The 13,711-nt window shown below is 39.6% G+C and overlaps 2 protein-coding genes across 2 annotated transcripts; one reads left to right on the top strand and one right to left on the bottom strand.

Moving 5' to 3' along the window:
- Window positions 1-544: 544 nt before the first annotated feature.
- GCK72_025911 (uncharacterized protein) lies at window positions 545-3,692 on the top strand (the record flags this gene model as incomplete). The annotated part of the gene is made up of 4 exons (XM_053736550.1): window positions 545-616; window positions 896-958; window positions 1,356-1,448; window positions 3,465-3,692. 4 exons carry the CDS (start codon window positions 545-547, stop codon window positions 3,690-3,692), a joined length of 456 nt encoding a protein of 151 aa, XP_053580116.1.
- Window positions 3,693-6,119: 2,427 nt separating this feature from the next.
- GCK72_025910 (uncharacterized protein) lies at window positions 6,120-11,873 on the bottom strand (the record flags this gene model as incomplete). Its single annotated transcript, XM_053736549.1, has 7 exons — window positions 6,120-6,303; window positions 6,374-6,525; window positions 7,102-7,224; window positions 11,056-11,151; window positions 11,202-11,330; window positions 11,509-11,620; window positions 11,677-11,873. 7 exons carry the CDS (start codon window positions 11,871-11,873, stop codon window positions 6,120-6,122), a joined length of 993 nt encoding a protein of 330 aa, XP_053580115.1.
- Window positions 11,874-13,711: the final 1,838 nt, after the last annotated feature.

Below are 13,711 nucleotides of genomic sequence, written 5' to 3'. Positions count from 1 at the left end.
CTGAAAAAAAAACATGTTATCTCAATTTTCCTATTATTCTTCTCAAACCCGCCAAACAATGTCTTATGTCACCTTCTCCCGGCCGTACCAACATGTTCTTTGTCTCTTCTTCCCCCGTTCTCCTCATCAAAAATCTTGACCCTCAAATTCTGCGTCTCTCTCACGAAACATGTTATCCGATGCCCTCTAAGCAAGTGACAGCTGCTTCGTTGGTCCGAAGAGTGACCCCTTCCCTCGGCTATCCCTTCTTTTCTCACAACGACACTCCAGTTTTACACCCTCTCTGCTATTTAGCACGTTTTACTTTTTATCCGGAATTTTAGAGGTTTAAAAAAGTAATTTCCGGTAAGCAGTAAAAAAAAGCGGAAGCTATGCTATAGCCCATAAATCTACTCTTTTTTCACATATTTTCCTTTACTTCTTGCCACAAAATGCGGATATTTCCCCTGTTAATACTTCTTATCGCCGGAAATTGTGAAACTGGTAAGCGTTTCTTTTCTTTTATAAGAAATTATCACTACTTTTGCTTTCAGACAACACATTTATGCCCACAAAATGCGAAATATGTGCATTGGTTAGTATCGAATTCGACAGTCAAGCCGCTAGAGTTCATAAGGTGAGTTTTCTAGAAAAATTTCAAAGAGCAGTCAGAAAACATACAAATTACTGTTTTGCCCATAATTTTGTTGTGATTTTTGTTGTTTCGACAACATTTTCTGTCTACCATACAAAATATTCATTATTCTTTTCGTAAACTTAACATCAAGAAGAGAATGGCAAGGTAGAATCTTCCCAAACGTCTTAACCTCAGTCTGAAAACAAACAGATACAATTTTGCGGCTATAATCTCAGTTTTTTCAAGAAAAATTGTATTTCGTATAGTGAAAAATTTCAGAGGGTCTCGTCGGAATTTGCGGATATCACGGAGAAGATTTGTTTGGGGTTCAATGAGTTTAAGGTGAGTCTTGACAAAGAAACATTGAAAAATGATGAAGTAGTGGGCCAATAGCTTGAAATAGATATTATTTATAAATTTATTTGTAAAACCCTAGCGGGAGGTCTAGCGGGAGGTCTAAACCTAATATGAGGCATAACAGTCGACTGACACTGACCGTTTGAGCGCGAGTTAAGGAATATAATGTTCAAAATTAGAATTTTCTGAAAGTTCAAATTTTCAGCTTTGATTAGAACCAAAAATCATAAAAAGCGGTAAAAAATTGACAGAAAGTGAAAAGTTTGAAAAATTTTGATTTTGAAATTAAAAAAAAAGTCTGCTACAGATTTTCACAAAAACTTAGTATCGCGAAAACTCACTGAACAAAAACTTCTGACATACCTAAAACGACTTTTTTCAGATTCATAAAGAGAAAACCGACCTGGAACGCTTTTCAAGGGCACCGTCAAAAACAATTGAGACATTGAAACAAATGAGAGACAAAGGAGTGAAGGTCAGTATTTGATTTCATAAAATTTGAATTTTAAGAAGATTCAAAATGGCGAATGAAATTCATAAAACCAAACTGTTTGAAAAAAATAACAGATAGCCTCAAGCGCAAGGTCAGAAACGACTTGTAGTCAAAATTGGCTATATGATGACATGATGTCTGTTTTGTGACGTTTTTAGAATTCTTAGAATTTTAAATAGTGAAAAGAAACCAAAAATATATCCAAATTCCAAAATAAGAGAAAACGCTCACGTTAAGTAATAAACAACAGCAATAAACTGAAACAAAAAATGCATTTCCTGATGAGCTCAATTCCGATAAAAGGGCAAACGCAGACCTTCTGCTTTAATCTCATCTCATTGTTGTGAATCCCTGAGGAGAAGAAGATTCATTGCCGATTTCCTGAGACTTCTTTCTTTCACTTTTTTTGCTCTTTTTCACACCCTTCTATCTTGATTGTTTTAGTGAGAAGGGAAAAACAGAGAATGGGGGTTCAAAGGAAATAGGATACTGAATACGAGTTCGAAGAAATTGGAAGGGGTGCAATTGGAGAGACTTTGGTAGTCGTTGGTGTAATTTTTGTTTAGATTCACCTGATAGCGAATTCACCTACAAATCTCTAATTTTTTGAAATTTAGTATGTTTTTGAGACCTCCAAAGCAAAAAATTTGATAAAAATAGTAAAAGTGCAATAACTGAAATATCTGGCTCGATTCGACTATACCGGGCCAATGTAAAGATAGCAAGCCGAAAGTGAAAATAGCGGCCCTAAGTCAAAATGCGGGCCCAAAGTGAAATCAGCGGGCCCAAAGGGAAAATAGCGGGCCGAAATCAAAAAGCCATTCCGATTTGGGCCCACTATTTCGACTTCGGTCCTCTATAATCAAACAGAGTCAAATATTTCAATATCGAAATCTGTGTTTTGAGCCCATCTTTCTAATTCTGAGCAATTTTCGACGTCTTCTGAATTCTTCTTGAATTGACTCTGGTACCTGTTGTAAGATCTGAATCACGTCTTCATTCAGTTTATCACAAGACTTTCTTTATGTCAGCTTAGCCATATCAGTGCTGAAACCGTAATTCCGTAATTCCTGACTATTCTCCGATTCAGTTTTACTATTTTTGCTGGTCCCCCCACCATCTTGTATCCTCTTGTTCATTCGAATCAAAAATCCCAAACAGTGTGTCGGTATGAAGTGGACGTAGGTAATTGAAATCCATTAAACAACCGCCCCCACCAAAAAGTTTACCGGACTCTCACTGTTCCTCTCACTTCACCTTACTCGCTAATCGCAACATTTTCCAAAATGGAACATATCCGAAATGGTGTAGTTACCTCCATAATTATGATGTAGAGAGATGGGGGGAGGGGGGGATAGGTACACGAAAGCGGAGAGTGAGAGGATATAATGGACTTCTCGTGGATTCTCATCGCGCTAAACTGGTTTCGTTTCGTTTCTCTAGGACACCCCCCACTTGCCTAATGTGTTGAAATGCGCCAAAATGAAATGTCTCTATTGTTGCGAAATGGCCTTTTTTCGCTGTCATGCACACACACTGGGTGGAACTGCGTGTGGGGCACCTACCAATTATGAATCTATACGCACAGTCACATACGAAAAACAATTTGACCGAATGAAATGAATTTATGTTGTTGTAAGTCATCTCATGCGAGATAAAGTGAAAATTTCGGTGTGGGTAGACACTTCTTCCCTCTTTTTGTATGTTCTGAATTGGGTTACATCGCTAAACTACTACGCAGAAAGTACAACACTTACAGTATCCTAAAGTGGTTTTTCTCCTCCCCTTAGTAAAAAGGCAGGGTGGTCAAACTGAAAATCTGGAAACTAATGAAGCACACTTTTTTTTCATTTTATGAGTTTTGCATAGAAAAGATGATTCACCAAGGGTTTTTCTGTGACGTTACCAGGTTTTGGAAAATTGAGAAATTGAGGCTTTAGCAAGTTTTGTGTAGTTTTTGGAAAGAAAACATAAAACATATGAAAAACATATTTTCAGGTCGAGCTTGGAATGCCGTACGAGATGTGGGACCAACCGTCTGCCGAGATTTTCGCGCTACGCCAAGGATGTGAATCGTTACTGGAAGACTATGAGGACGTTATTGAAGAGTGGTTCCTGAAGAAGTTACGTGTAGATGATCTTTTCAAGCAACTTTGTGCACAAAATGCTTTAAAACATGGTGATGCCAGCTGTTTTTTAAATGACAGTAATGATAAGGAGTTGTAATAATGGATCTCTATGTAATAAACCCTGAAAAAGCCAATTGTGCCATTTCCTTCCGATCTCTCTCTCTATTTACTTTTTTGCGAGTCTCATTCCAGTGCTCTTCACTTTGAAAACTGTATGTTTTTGTACCATAACAAAAACAAGTTCTTCCAGACGTGTGTTCGTCTGAAAGAGCACACCAGGGATAAAAAGGCCAAATATTTGTGCACCGAATAACAACGGAGCAAAAAAGATGAGCCACTACTCTCTCTCTCCCAACAAAAAGAAAACCAAGGTGTTTTGGCGGGTTGGTTCATGCGTGTGTTTGCCCACCTTTTGCTGCTCTTCTGCTCTCACCCCCCCCCCCCCCCCCCCCTACCCCCTTTTTCTTGCGCAACTCTCCCCCTTCCTCTCTGGAATAATAATAATATTTTTGTATTATTATTATTATGTCACGACCACCCCTCGGCCATCCTCTCTGTTGGTATTACACTGGACCCGCGGGCACCCCCCACCCCACCGTTGCAAAAACTCTTCAGAGCAGTGTTTTGGCACCGGTTTTTGTTGGCTCAAAATGTTTGGTGGTCGAGACGAGGACGAGATCAAGGCTTATGCGTGTATGCATTTCTTCATGTTTTCCCCCCATCATCATTCTTTCACAAATAAAATGTTTTGGCAGAAAGGAGATGATGAAGGAAAAAAAACGAAAGATGATATGGTAAACAATACAAAATGTACAGTGAGGAGAGGAATGGAACGGATGATGAGAAGATCGAAATTGGAATTATTGGTAGTCAGGAGTACAGGCAAAATCTGAAATGAATATAGAATATGAAAAGTCTAAAACAGATTTGGAATGGGCCGGGTCTCAGTACAGAAATACGATGTTTTGAAATGTTTTCGATTTTTTTGAAAAATAGCCGAATTTTTGACTATTTTGTCGAATATCGATAAAAAATCAAGCGTGCACAGGATTTTCAATACAATTTTTGATTAAAATTTCTAAAAGTTTCAAAAAAGTGTTGTGAGAAAATTGTGCACAATTTTTGAAAAGGCCGGGCCGATATTTTCGCAAGTATGGTCAAAAATAATTTAGTAGTAGAAATTAGAAATTTTTGGGATCTTAATTGCAACAGACTATTTACTATTAGTTTAAATTCGAACTTTGGAAAAGCAAAACTTTAAAATTTTTGTATTTTCTGATTATTTTACATTTTAGTGCCGTCTTTTTTAAACGGATACATATATTCCGTACTAAAATTTTTGAATAAGGAAAAAATGTTGGAGCCTATTGAACTCCAGTCCCTTGAATCATATTTTATCCAAACCGTTCCCAATGTTGTCATCGCTCAAAAAATTTGCATTTCAATTCCAAACCCTAACCTTTTTCCGTCCCCCTCTTCCCAATTTCTGTTTGTTTTGAGTCCAACAAGAACCCTCTCTCCCTCCTGTTTCGGACTGTTTGAAAAGCTCTAAAACATGAAAATATGCATGTGTACATAATAGAACCGTCTCTTTTCTCCAGTTTTTCGATGTTTAATAAAAGACTCGCGCAGTGAATAAGATAGGTGAAAAGCAGAAAAGCTCAGTGATCAATAGTATTGTTTTTTTGTTGCAATGTGTTTTGTGAGTGTAATGTTATACAGTAATTTCAATAATTGACAAATTTATAATAAAGGCAAAGTTGTGACATAAAAAGTTTTTTTTTCAAAAAAAATTCTCAAAGAAACATTCTCTGAGATTTACAATGTGTTGGGATGGATGGGAAGAGTCAAAGGATTTTTTTGTGAATTCGTCGAGGTAGCAAATCTAACGGAAAGTTTGAGAATTTGTGATGGGTGAAAGAGAGAAAGAATGGGTTGTTTTTTTTCGAATCTTAGCGGAGAGAAACAGAGTTTTGGTTTGAACCGGGGGGTGCAATAAAAAAGACAAAAAGAGATTTGGGACCGAACGTGAAAAGCACTGAAAAAAGCAGAGAGAAGAGAAGGACAAATTGGGGGGTGAGAGCTCCGATAGTCGCTTGGAAGTGAAAAGAAGTGGTTTTGGCGGTTTTTTAGAATCTTGGAACAGATGTAAGATCAGACAGCAATCACAAAAGAGGTGGAATCAAGAAAGGTTTGAGAGATTTTAAAAGGAACGAAAGCAACGAGAGTCTATAATTTAAGAATAATTTCTATGTACAGGCAACAGATAGGTTGAATATGGGGACGGTGAAGAACCTAGGGGTGGTCATTTAGAAAAGGTGGGTTGAAATGGAAATTGAAAGGGTTGGGTGACAATGCTATGCTCGAAAATGGCATATGACAGATGTAAATGTGCTCTTGTTCTTGTAGAGCACATTTGCATCGTAAAATCTAGTATTGAAAACAAAAGAATCTGATAACAAGTATAGAAGTCAGAAGTTGTACTCATTTAGAAAAAAAATTAGCAGTGAAAAAGATTTAAATTTTAAGATTCAACTTTGAAAAGGCTAGGATCAATAGTAGCCATAGATGGGCTCTGAGTTCCTCCATTGCACAAGTTTTGAGGCAAATTTGGTAGAATTCCGGCGGCAAATCCGGCTGGGCCGAGGAGAGCCAAATATCTCTTCCAGACCATGTCAACGTTGACTGGTGGAGTAGCTGGGGCAACTCTGAAAATTTTTTTGTAATATTAAATAATGTTCCATGATTCTGTAGCAATTGCTTTAAAAAATTGGATACCTATTTGGGCGTCCCTCACGAAGTGTCCAGTTGCGAACCTTGGCGTTATTCTTCAAATGACTCAGAATAAGCTTGGCCTTGCTCAGCTGACTCTCAGTTGATAGCAAATCCCATTTGAAATATTTCATGGTGGCCTCGACAACAAGACGGATCTAAAACTTTGTATTTGAAATTTTTTTCCATTTTTCATTCCCTCCTGGTTCACACTTTTTTGAAACATATTTTTCACAAAGACGTTTTTTTGTGTATGTCTCATTGCCACCTAAACCTTGTCTCTGTTTTCACTCCTAACCAATTCTAAACGAGCGATTCGGTGGCGCCTTGTCTTCGGTTTTTTTTTCCTTCAGTCCCCCTCACTTCTCTATTCAAATGCCCCGAGTTTGCACTTTTCCGTCGCGCGGAGGCAGAGAAGACCTCTTAGATGTCTCCGATGTCTCCTATCTCATTTTTCGTTTCAATCAAGTGTCGCAACCAGTGTGCATACCCACCCAACGACCTTCGCAGCAAAAAACTACGTATCACACCGAGATTACGGTATATATCGCATGGAGGTGCCGAAAGGATATCGGCGGATAATCAAAGTTCGACATTGAAACAAAAAAAAACTTTGTTCGGTTTCAAAAATAAGATGGCTAAGACTAAACAAGCCGGTTTTTTGACAGCTAGGTGAAGAATTGGTTTTTTTTTGAAATAAATCTAATGAAGACGGGTTGAAAAGTGCAACAAACCTTGGGCAGCTGACGTCCCAATAAATGGTCGGCAGTTTCTCCGTGGAACGTGCGGAGTGAGATTTGAACGTTTCGGAGCTCATCGTCGGTGACCGACTCGCGGAGAATTTGCCAAGCGAAGACCTGAAAATTTAAAAAATTTATGAGTCAGCATTTCCCCATTTCATAAAATATGTTGTAAGCCAGGTACCCTATTCATCAAATCACCAACTTCCCTGTTTTTAGTTTTTTATTCTGTCACTATTTTTTGTCCCCCTTTTCCAACCAAGTTCAATTCACAAAAACGACATAACGTCAAAACAGTCAAAACAACCCCCTCCTCCTACACACTTACTCTAACACTCTTTTGTGGAAAAAATCCTGTTTTTGAACTGATAGAATACAACGATTCTTCCTTCCTCATAGGCTTGGAAACATTGCGAAAAATCGAGAGAGTCAAGTGGTTTTTCAGTTGTGTTTTTTTTGCCCCTCTACTCCCAGGTATTCAGAATCTAGGATCGATTAAAAACCACGAAAATATGGAAAGGAGAGTGTTCCGAGTTTTGAAACTTTCGGTTGTTTTTCTGTTTTTTTTTTCCTTTGCCCTGAAACTAGTTAGAAAGCAGTTTGAGTGGAAGGTTGGGGTGTTAGAATTTTCAGAAACAAAAATTACGATTGCTGTATGTACAAAAAACATTTTCAGTCCCTCAGGCTCTTTTTCTCCATTTTTCCACCCGCTGCTGCACTCAATCTCCTGCCACGAAAACTATGTGTACATCTGCATGACAACACGCATGCACACACACACACAACACATTGGTTAGGGAAGGGAGGTGCAGCTTTCCGCGCGGAAAAAAGAAAACACAGAGTTTTGTCTGCCGCCGTACGAAACGCTAGGGAGGAGCACAAACTTGCGCAACACCAATGGTTCTACCATATGTTTGCACACGCGCCTACTCTTAGGGCCGATGGGTGGACATCAGCTGTTTGACAGAAAAAGTTTCGAGGAGCGATGGCAAACTTGGCGGAAAGTTTCGAGAAAAGCACACTGAGTGCGGAAAGTTGGCATGAAGCCAGATAGTTTGGCATTTCTTGGTTTGCAGCGGCTTGCAACTGGTTTCTTAGGGTTCAGAGACCAAAGTTGATGAAAATATTGCAATTACGTGGGAAAAAAGAAAAACCAAAGTGAAGATAGCTACAGTACCTGGTTATTGACAAATATGAAATTGGTCGATCAATAGAAATACCCTAGTCTCTTATTCAATAATTTCAAATCCCCTTTATCCACACATACACACTCATTTGTTCTGTTTGGTAACCCTCTTCTTCATATTCCACCCGAAAATCGTTTGCTTGATTTTTCAACGAGAGGAAAAGAAAAATATTTGAATAGACCGTTGTCACAAAAACAGGTACCTCTCTGGTGGTGGAAAGGCAAAATGACTATTTGCTCTTTACTCGATACTCCTAGAGAGCTCAACTGGGTCCTATACTGTTTTTCTTTTTTCCCCCTTCTTTTTCACTCCACGTTTTTTCTTGTTGAGTCAATGTGGCAAATGTGTGCACAGACTGTTTTTCTTTTGGAGGAGAAAAAAGTGGTTGGGAATGAAGGATTACTAGATTATAGAACTGTTGCTAATAAAGAAAAGGGTTTCAGAATTAAAAAATACTGAAATATGGTAAAATTTCGTGGAAAACTGCAAAATTTCTGACATCAGACTGAAATATAGTCTTGGTATTTCAAAACTATGCAATTATGCTAAAAGACTTTCCAGATTCTATGAATAATACAAACCCCTTTCTTAAAATTTTCTATTCGAAATCTGTCATCACACGTTTATTCCAACCATTCCCCCTCTTTTTTCTCTCCTATCCAACGTGACGTGTGTGTTGATGGGTTTCCCCCCTTTCTCTGCCTTTTTTCTCATTGCTCCACGGGCATATAGGCGCGCTACCGGTTCTGTAACCGTTTCTTGTCAAATATTTGCGATTCAATAAGCCCCTGACGTGAGCTTGTTGCGTGATCCTGAAGAGTGTGCTGCTTGTGCCGCGCGGAGCCGCAGAGCCGCAGACCCACCATATGATTGACTGACCAGAAATACAATACCAGGCGGCGGGCGCGGAAAAAAGAGATCACGTGAACCAGGATGAATGAATCATACATCTTTTTCATTGGCCATTTTCCACCCAACGTTTTTCATTTCCTTTTTCTTTTCAGAAACCGGATTTGAAATACGTTATTCGGTAGTTATCAAGTTGATCGAAATCAGAATTGAAATCAAAATCAAAGTTGTATCTATCGAGTGTGTGTATGGAAGAGTATACCGTGTGTATGTGACAAAAACACTCGTTTTTTTATCTAGACCCTCTTCAAAATGCTTGATCACTTTTTTTTGGACAACCAACCTATTCAACCTGAATGATGACACTATTAGGTACGGGAGATGCGACGGACTACGGTATCCTGCACTTTTATACTAATCGACGGGGGTTTTCTTGTCTTCTGTTCATTAGTGGATGGGGGGAAGGCGACAAGATTTGAGACTTTGACCAATCCCTTGTCATCCCTATGATCATCCCTATGATTCAACAAAGATACGGTAGTATGGACAGCTAAGTATATTCTTTATTCTAACCTAACCCCTATATTCTGAAATTAAGACCCATACTGGATTCTAGTCTCAGTTTCTTGTCCGCCAAGAAAAAAAGTAAAAAAACAAAGTGAAAACACCATTATGTGACACACAAATTGATGATGCCAAATTGCACATCCCTAGTGTTGCCAACATGTTCCAACGAGGGTCAGAAACGGTCAAAACAACATCAACCCTTTGTGTCTCCCCCCTGACTACCCAAGTGTTCCTTTTTCTATACGGTCTCGGTGTCTTTGTTAGATGTCTTGTCTTTCTTCAGCCAACACACACCAAAAAAATATATTTTGAAGCCATTTTGTTTTGAGAAAGAACCAAATCGTATGGTGACTAGGTCCCGCTCTTCCTTTTACGCTTCTCGCTGACAGCAATAGATATATTGTATATTGTCAATAAGAGTCAACGATGGCATCGCATTGTACAAAAAAAAAAACGGGGAAAGAGGTGAATAGTATTTTTTCAGAAGTGACATAAAAGTTATTTTTGATATTATTCAATTTTACGCCTAGTGTCAAAACATGGAAAGTCAAACTGTCTATGCAAATTTTAGCATGGCAGAGAGAGGGGGAGAGGAAGAGATAGAAATGGAATGGCAACAAATTGGTTTAGCGGAAAGAGGGGAAAGTGGTTTTGTAGGTCAGTTTATGTTTGTGTCTGTGTGCGGTCATATGTCAATCTGACATATTTCTACTTTTAATTACTATGTTCTTTTTGTAAGAGTGCTAGGAAGCGGAATTTGTTTTCAAAATAAAGTTTTGAATGTCCCTTCCCTTGATACTTTTGGAATTTATCTTTCAAAAAATGCCTGTAAGATGAAACCGAAGATACCTAAGATCTCAAAGATTTCCCTTCTGAATGCCAGTTTTTCTTCTCTCCGTCACTATCTCCTAACCGATTTGAACACCTTGTTTCATTTCAAAAAACGTCTCAACCTCCCAAATGCTAAGGGTCATTTCCTCCCCTCCCCCCGTCCCACCATGTTTCTCTTTTTCACCTTCCGCAAAAAGGGAGGAGTGAAACGACTCTCAATCGGTTCGACAATGGTCATAAAAAATTGAGATTGACTGGAGAAAGAAACCCCTTTTTTTTCGAAATGCTACACAAAAAACGATTGAACGCATCGCCCAATCGTTCGCCCTTTTACAAATTAGATAACAATCAATCTTGGTGGTTGGGGAAGAGAATTAAGAGAATTAGGAGGATATATGACCCCCAAAAAATGGCTGCGAAATGAAACTTCGAAAACTGAGAAATGAAACTAAGAGAACACAATCTGCGAAAAATCTCGCCCTCGTTCAAATTCAAAAACTCGTGTCGACCTCACCTTTGGTTGGGTGCTTTGGAAACTTCTGGCGGCCTTTTCGGCGGCTCTCTTCACGGCTCCCTCTGGGAATGGACCATCGACAAGAACCTTCTCATCCTGGAATAATGGAACATGGATATCAGATATTGGGAGGTCTAAACTGCTACCTCTACCTCGGTTTCCTTTGGTGACTGATTTCTTTGACTTGGTTGGCTCTCATTCTCGAAAAGCTCCTCGGTGTCTTCTTCTCCCTCCATATCCAAGTCACCGTCGGAGTCTTCAGTTTTCAGTTCGGTCTGGAACAGGCTCTAGAAAAAACTTTTTGTTTCAATAACGTCATAGAGTAGACTCTCTAGTACCTCCCCTACTTGAAAAACTTGCATAGTCATAAATTTCATGTAAGCTCTAAATATGCAAAGAAAATCTCAGACCTCATAGCTCATACCCCCTTCCAATATAAAACTCATCTCTCACCTTCAATGAGCTCGTTTTATCCGACGTGGAATTGGTTGCACTTGGTGTAAACGACTGAGGTGGTGCTTCCGAAATGACCGTCTGTGGAGGAGATGTGAAAATTGAGGGTATCCTGAATAGAGAAACCACTAAAAATGTGAGATCCTTCCACCACAAGTCAAATTATACCTCTGATCTGGCAGCCTTGTCGCCAGTAGCTCTAATATAAGACTCAATTTTAGATCCATGTCATTTAACCGATGATTCATCGAATTTATCATTGTTTTATTCTCATTATTCTCAAAAAATGCAGCCAGGGGTATTTGTGCCATCTGAAACTGTTGTTGGGGTGTGGGTTGGGTGCTGGTATTGTGAGGATTCGCCATGGGTACCGTCTGGAAATTAAATCGATTTGAATAGAGATAAGAGGTTCAAGAGGTGTGGTGAAATGGGATTACGGTAGAATGGTAATGATTTGGAAGAAAAATTGACTCATCAAAGAAAAAATTTCAGAAACTAAACCTTATGATTGCAAAACCTAATTATTGACATAAGCTAGAGCAACTGTTGTTTCGGTAGAGATTGAGATTCTTAGGTTTAGAAAAAAAGTGGCCTAGAAACACAACAGAAGTTATGATACCAAAAAATGCAGAAAAGTTATAGGGAAAAAGGTATTCCTGAAAAAGTTGATGGATGGTTAGTCATCCTAAGACCACCATGTGTAGATCATTGAAATGAAAATAAAATAAAAGTTGATTCTCCTCCAGGGGTGGAAGTCAACCCCCAGGGGTAACCGGCGACCAGCCCACTTTCGATCAGACAGTCTCTCCCCTAGATCAAGCCTTGGGGGGTGGAGAATGGTCTGGGAAAAGTAGGGAGAGACCATGCGATCGGGTAGAGTCGGAACAGAAAGGTATGAGAGGGGCGGGGCGCCAGAAACACGATCATACCGTACACCGTTTGTCTGTGGTCTCAGTCGAGTCTCGGCCGGGGAAAGGCTAGAGTGAGAGTATGTTGAAGTGAACCTTTCCCCCCGTTTTTCAATTAGGCTCCGCCTCCACACCTTCGTTCATTTTTCGTTTTTGTGTATTTTCAAAACACCCCCCCCCCCCTCCCGCTCTCATAGCACTCCACAGTTTGTTCATGTGATCGGCATGTTTGAGCTATGGAGGGAGGAGCAGAGGTGTTTTACAGGGAAAATTGGAGCAGAAGCAGAATGCCGAACGGCTGGAATTGTTATCCAGAGAGATTGAACAGCTGGAAGTCAGGAACAACAGGAAAAACAGGAACAGAAGGATAGAATTTACAAAAGTGTTATGGGAATGACTATGAGATAGTTACAGACAAAAAGTTCATATCTGAAAAATAATTTTCAGTAAAAAATCTCCGAACATCACTAATATATGATATGTATGAATATTTACAGTGTTATATCTAACTTAATTCACATTAATTTAAAATTGGACTTTGAGATAGTAACAGACAACAAAGTTCATATCTGAAGATACTTTACAAATAAATAAAATTCATAAAGTTTCATATGGGGGGGGGTTTAATTACCCAAGTTTGAGGTAAACACATCGTGTTCTTCTTACCCTCTGGGAAGTTTTTGGTCCTTGAGACAGTATTGCTCCCAGAGGTATGTTAAACCCCGGATTTTCTTCATTAACTAAAGGTTAACTCCTTTGGGAAGAAAAGTCGTTAGGTGGATCAAAACCCCAAGTTTGTATGCCTGGAAAAAAGAGGATATAAACATTCCTGCTTTTTCTCCATAAAAGGGCTACAACAAAGTGGGGACCTTTGTATCGCCAATCTTTTTAAGGCTTCCTGATAGCCGGTAATATCAGATGCTCAACCTGCCACGATCTGATCTGGCATAGTGTTTGGAAGGTCTCTGTCTCTCGATCTGAAAGAGAGCTCTGGCTGGAAGAACACACGAGTGGCAGGTTGAATGCCGACCGGTGCTGGAGGGGTCAAACCCGAAGGTAAGGTCGTAGGCCGTGAGGCTCCTGGCGGGGAACTCCGTCATAGTCAGTGGTGTGCCAACACCCGACGGCTATGACAAGTTGGAGGAATCCTGTGGTGTTAAATTTTCGGGAGGGCGAAGGTTAAGTCGGAACCTGAGTCCACTGCGTGCAGCTATACCTAACCAATAGTGATGCCGGTGGAATCAACTCGGGTGATGATGTTCCCTAAGCTCGACCCTCTGCACAAACCCACCGTC

The sequence above is a fragment of the Caenorhabditis remanei genome, chromosome X (assembly GCF_010183535.1).
Source record: "Caenorhabditis remanei strain PX506 chromosome X, whole genome shotgun sequence".
Classification (NCBI taxonomy): Eukaryota; Metazoa; Nematoda; class Chromadorea; order Rhabditida; family Rhabditidae; genus Caenorhabditis; species Caenorhabditis remanei.
Note: the sequence above shows the minus strand (reverse complement) of the source record. Positions and strands in the feature narration are given on the sequence as shown.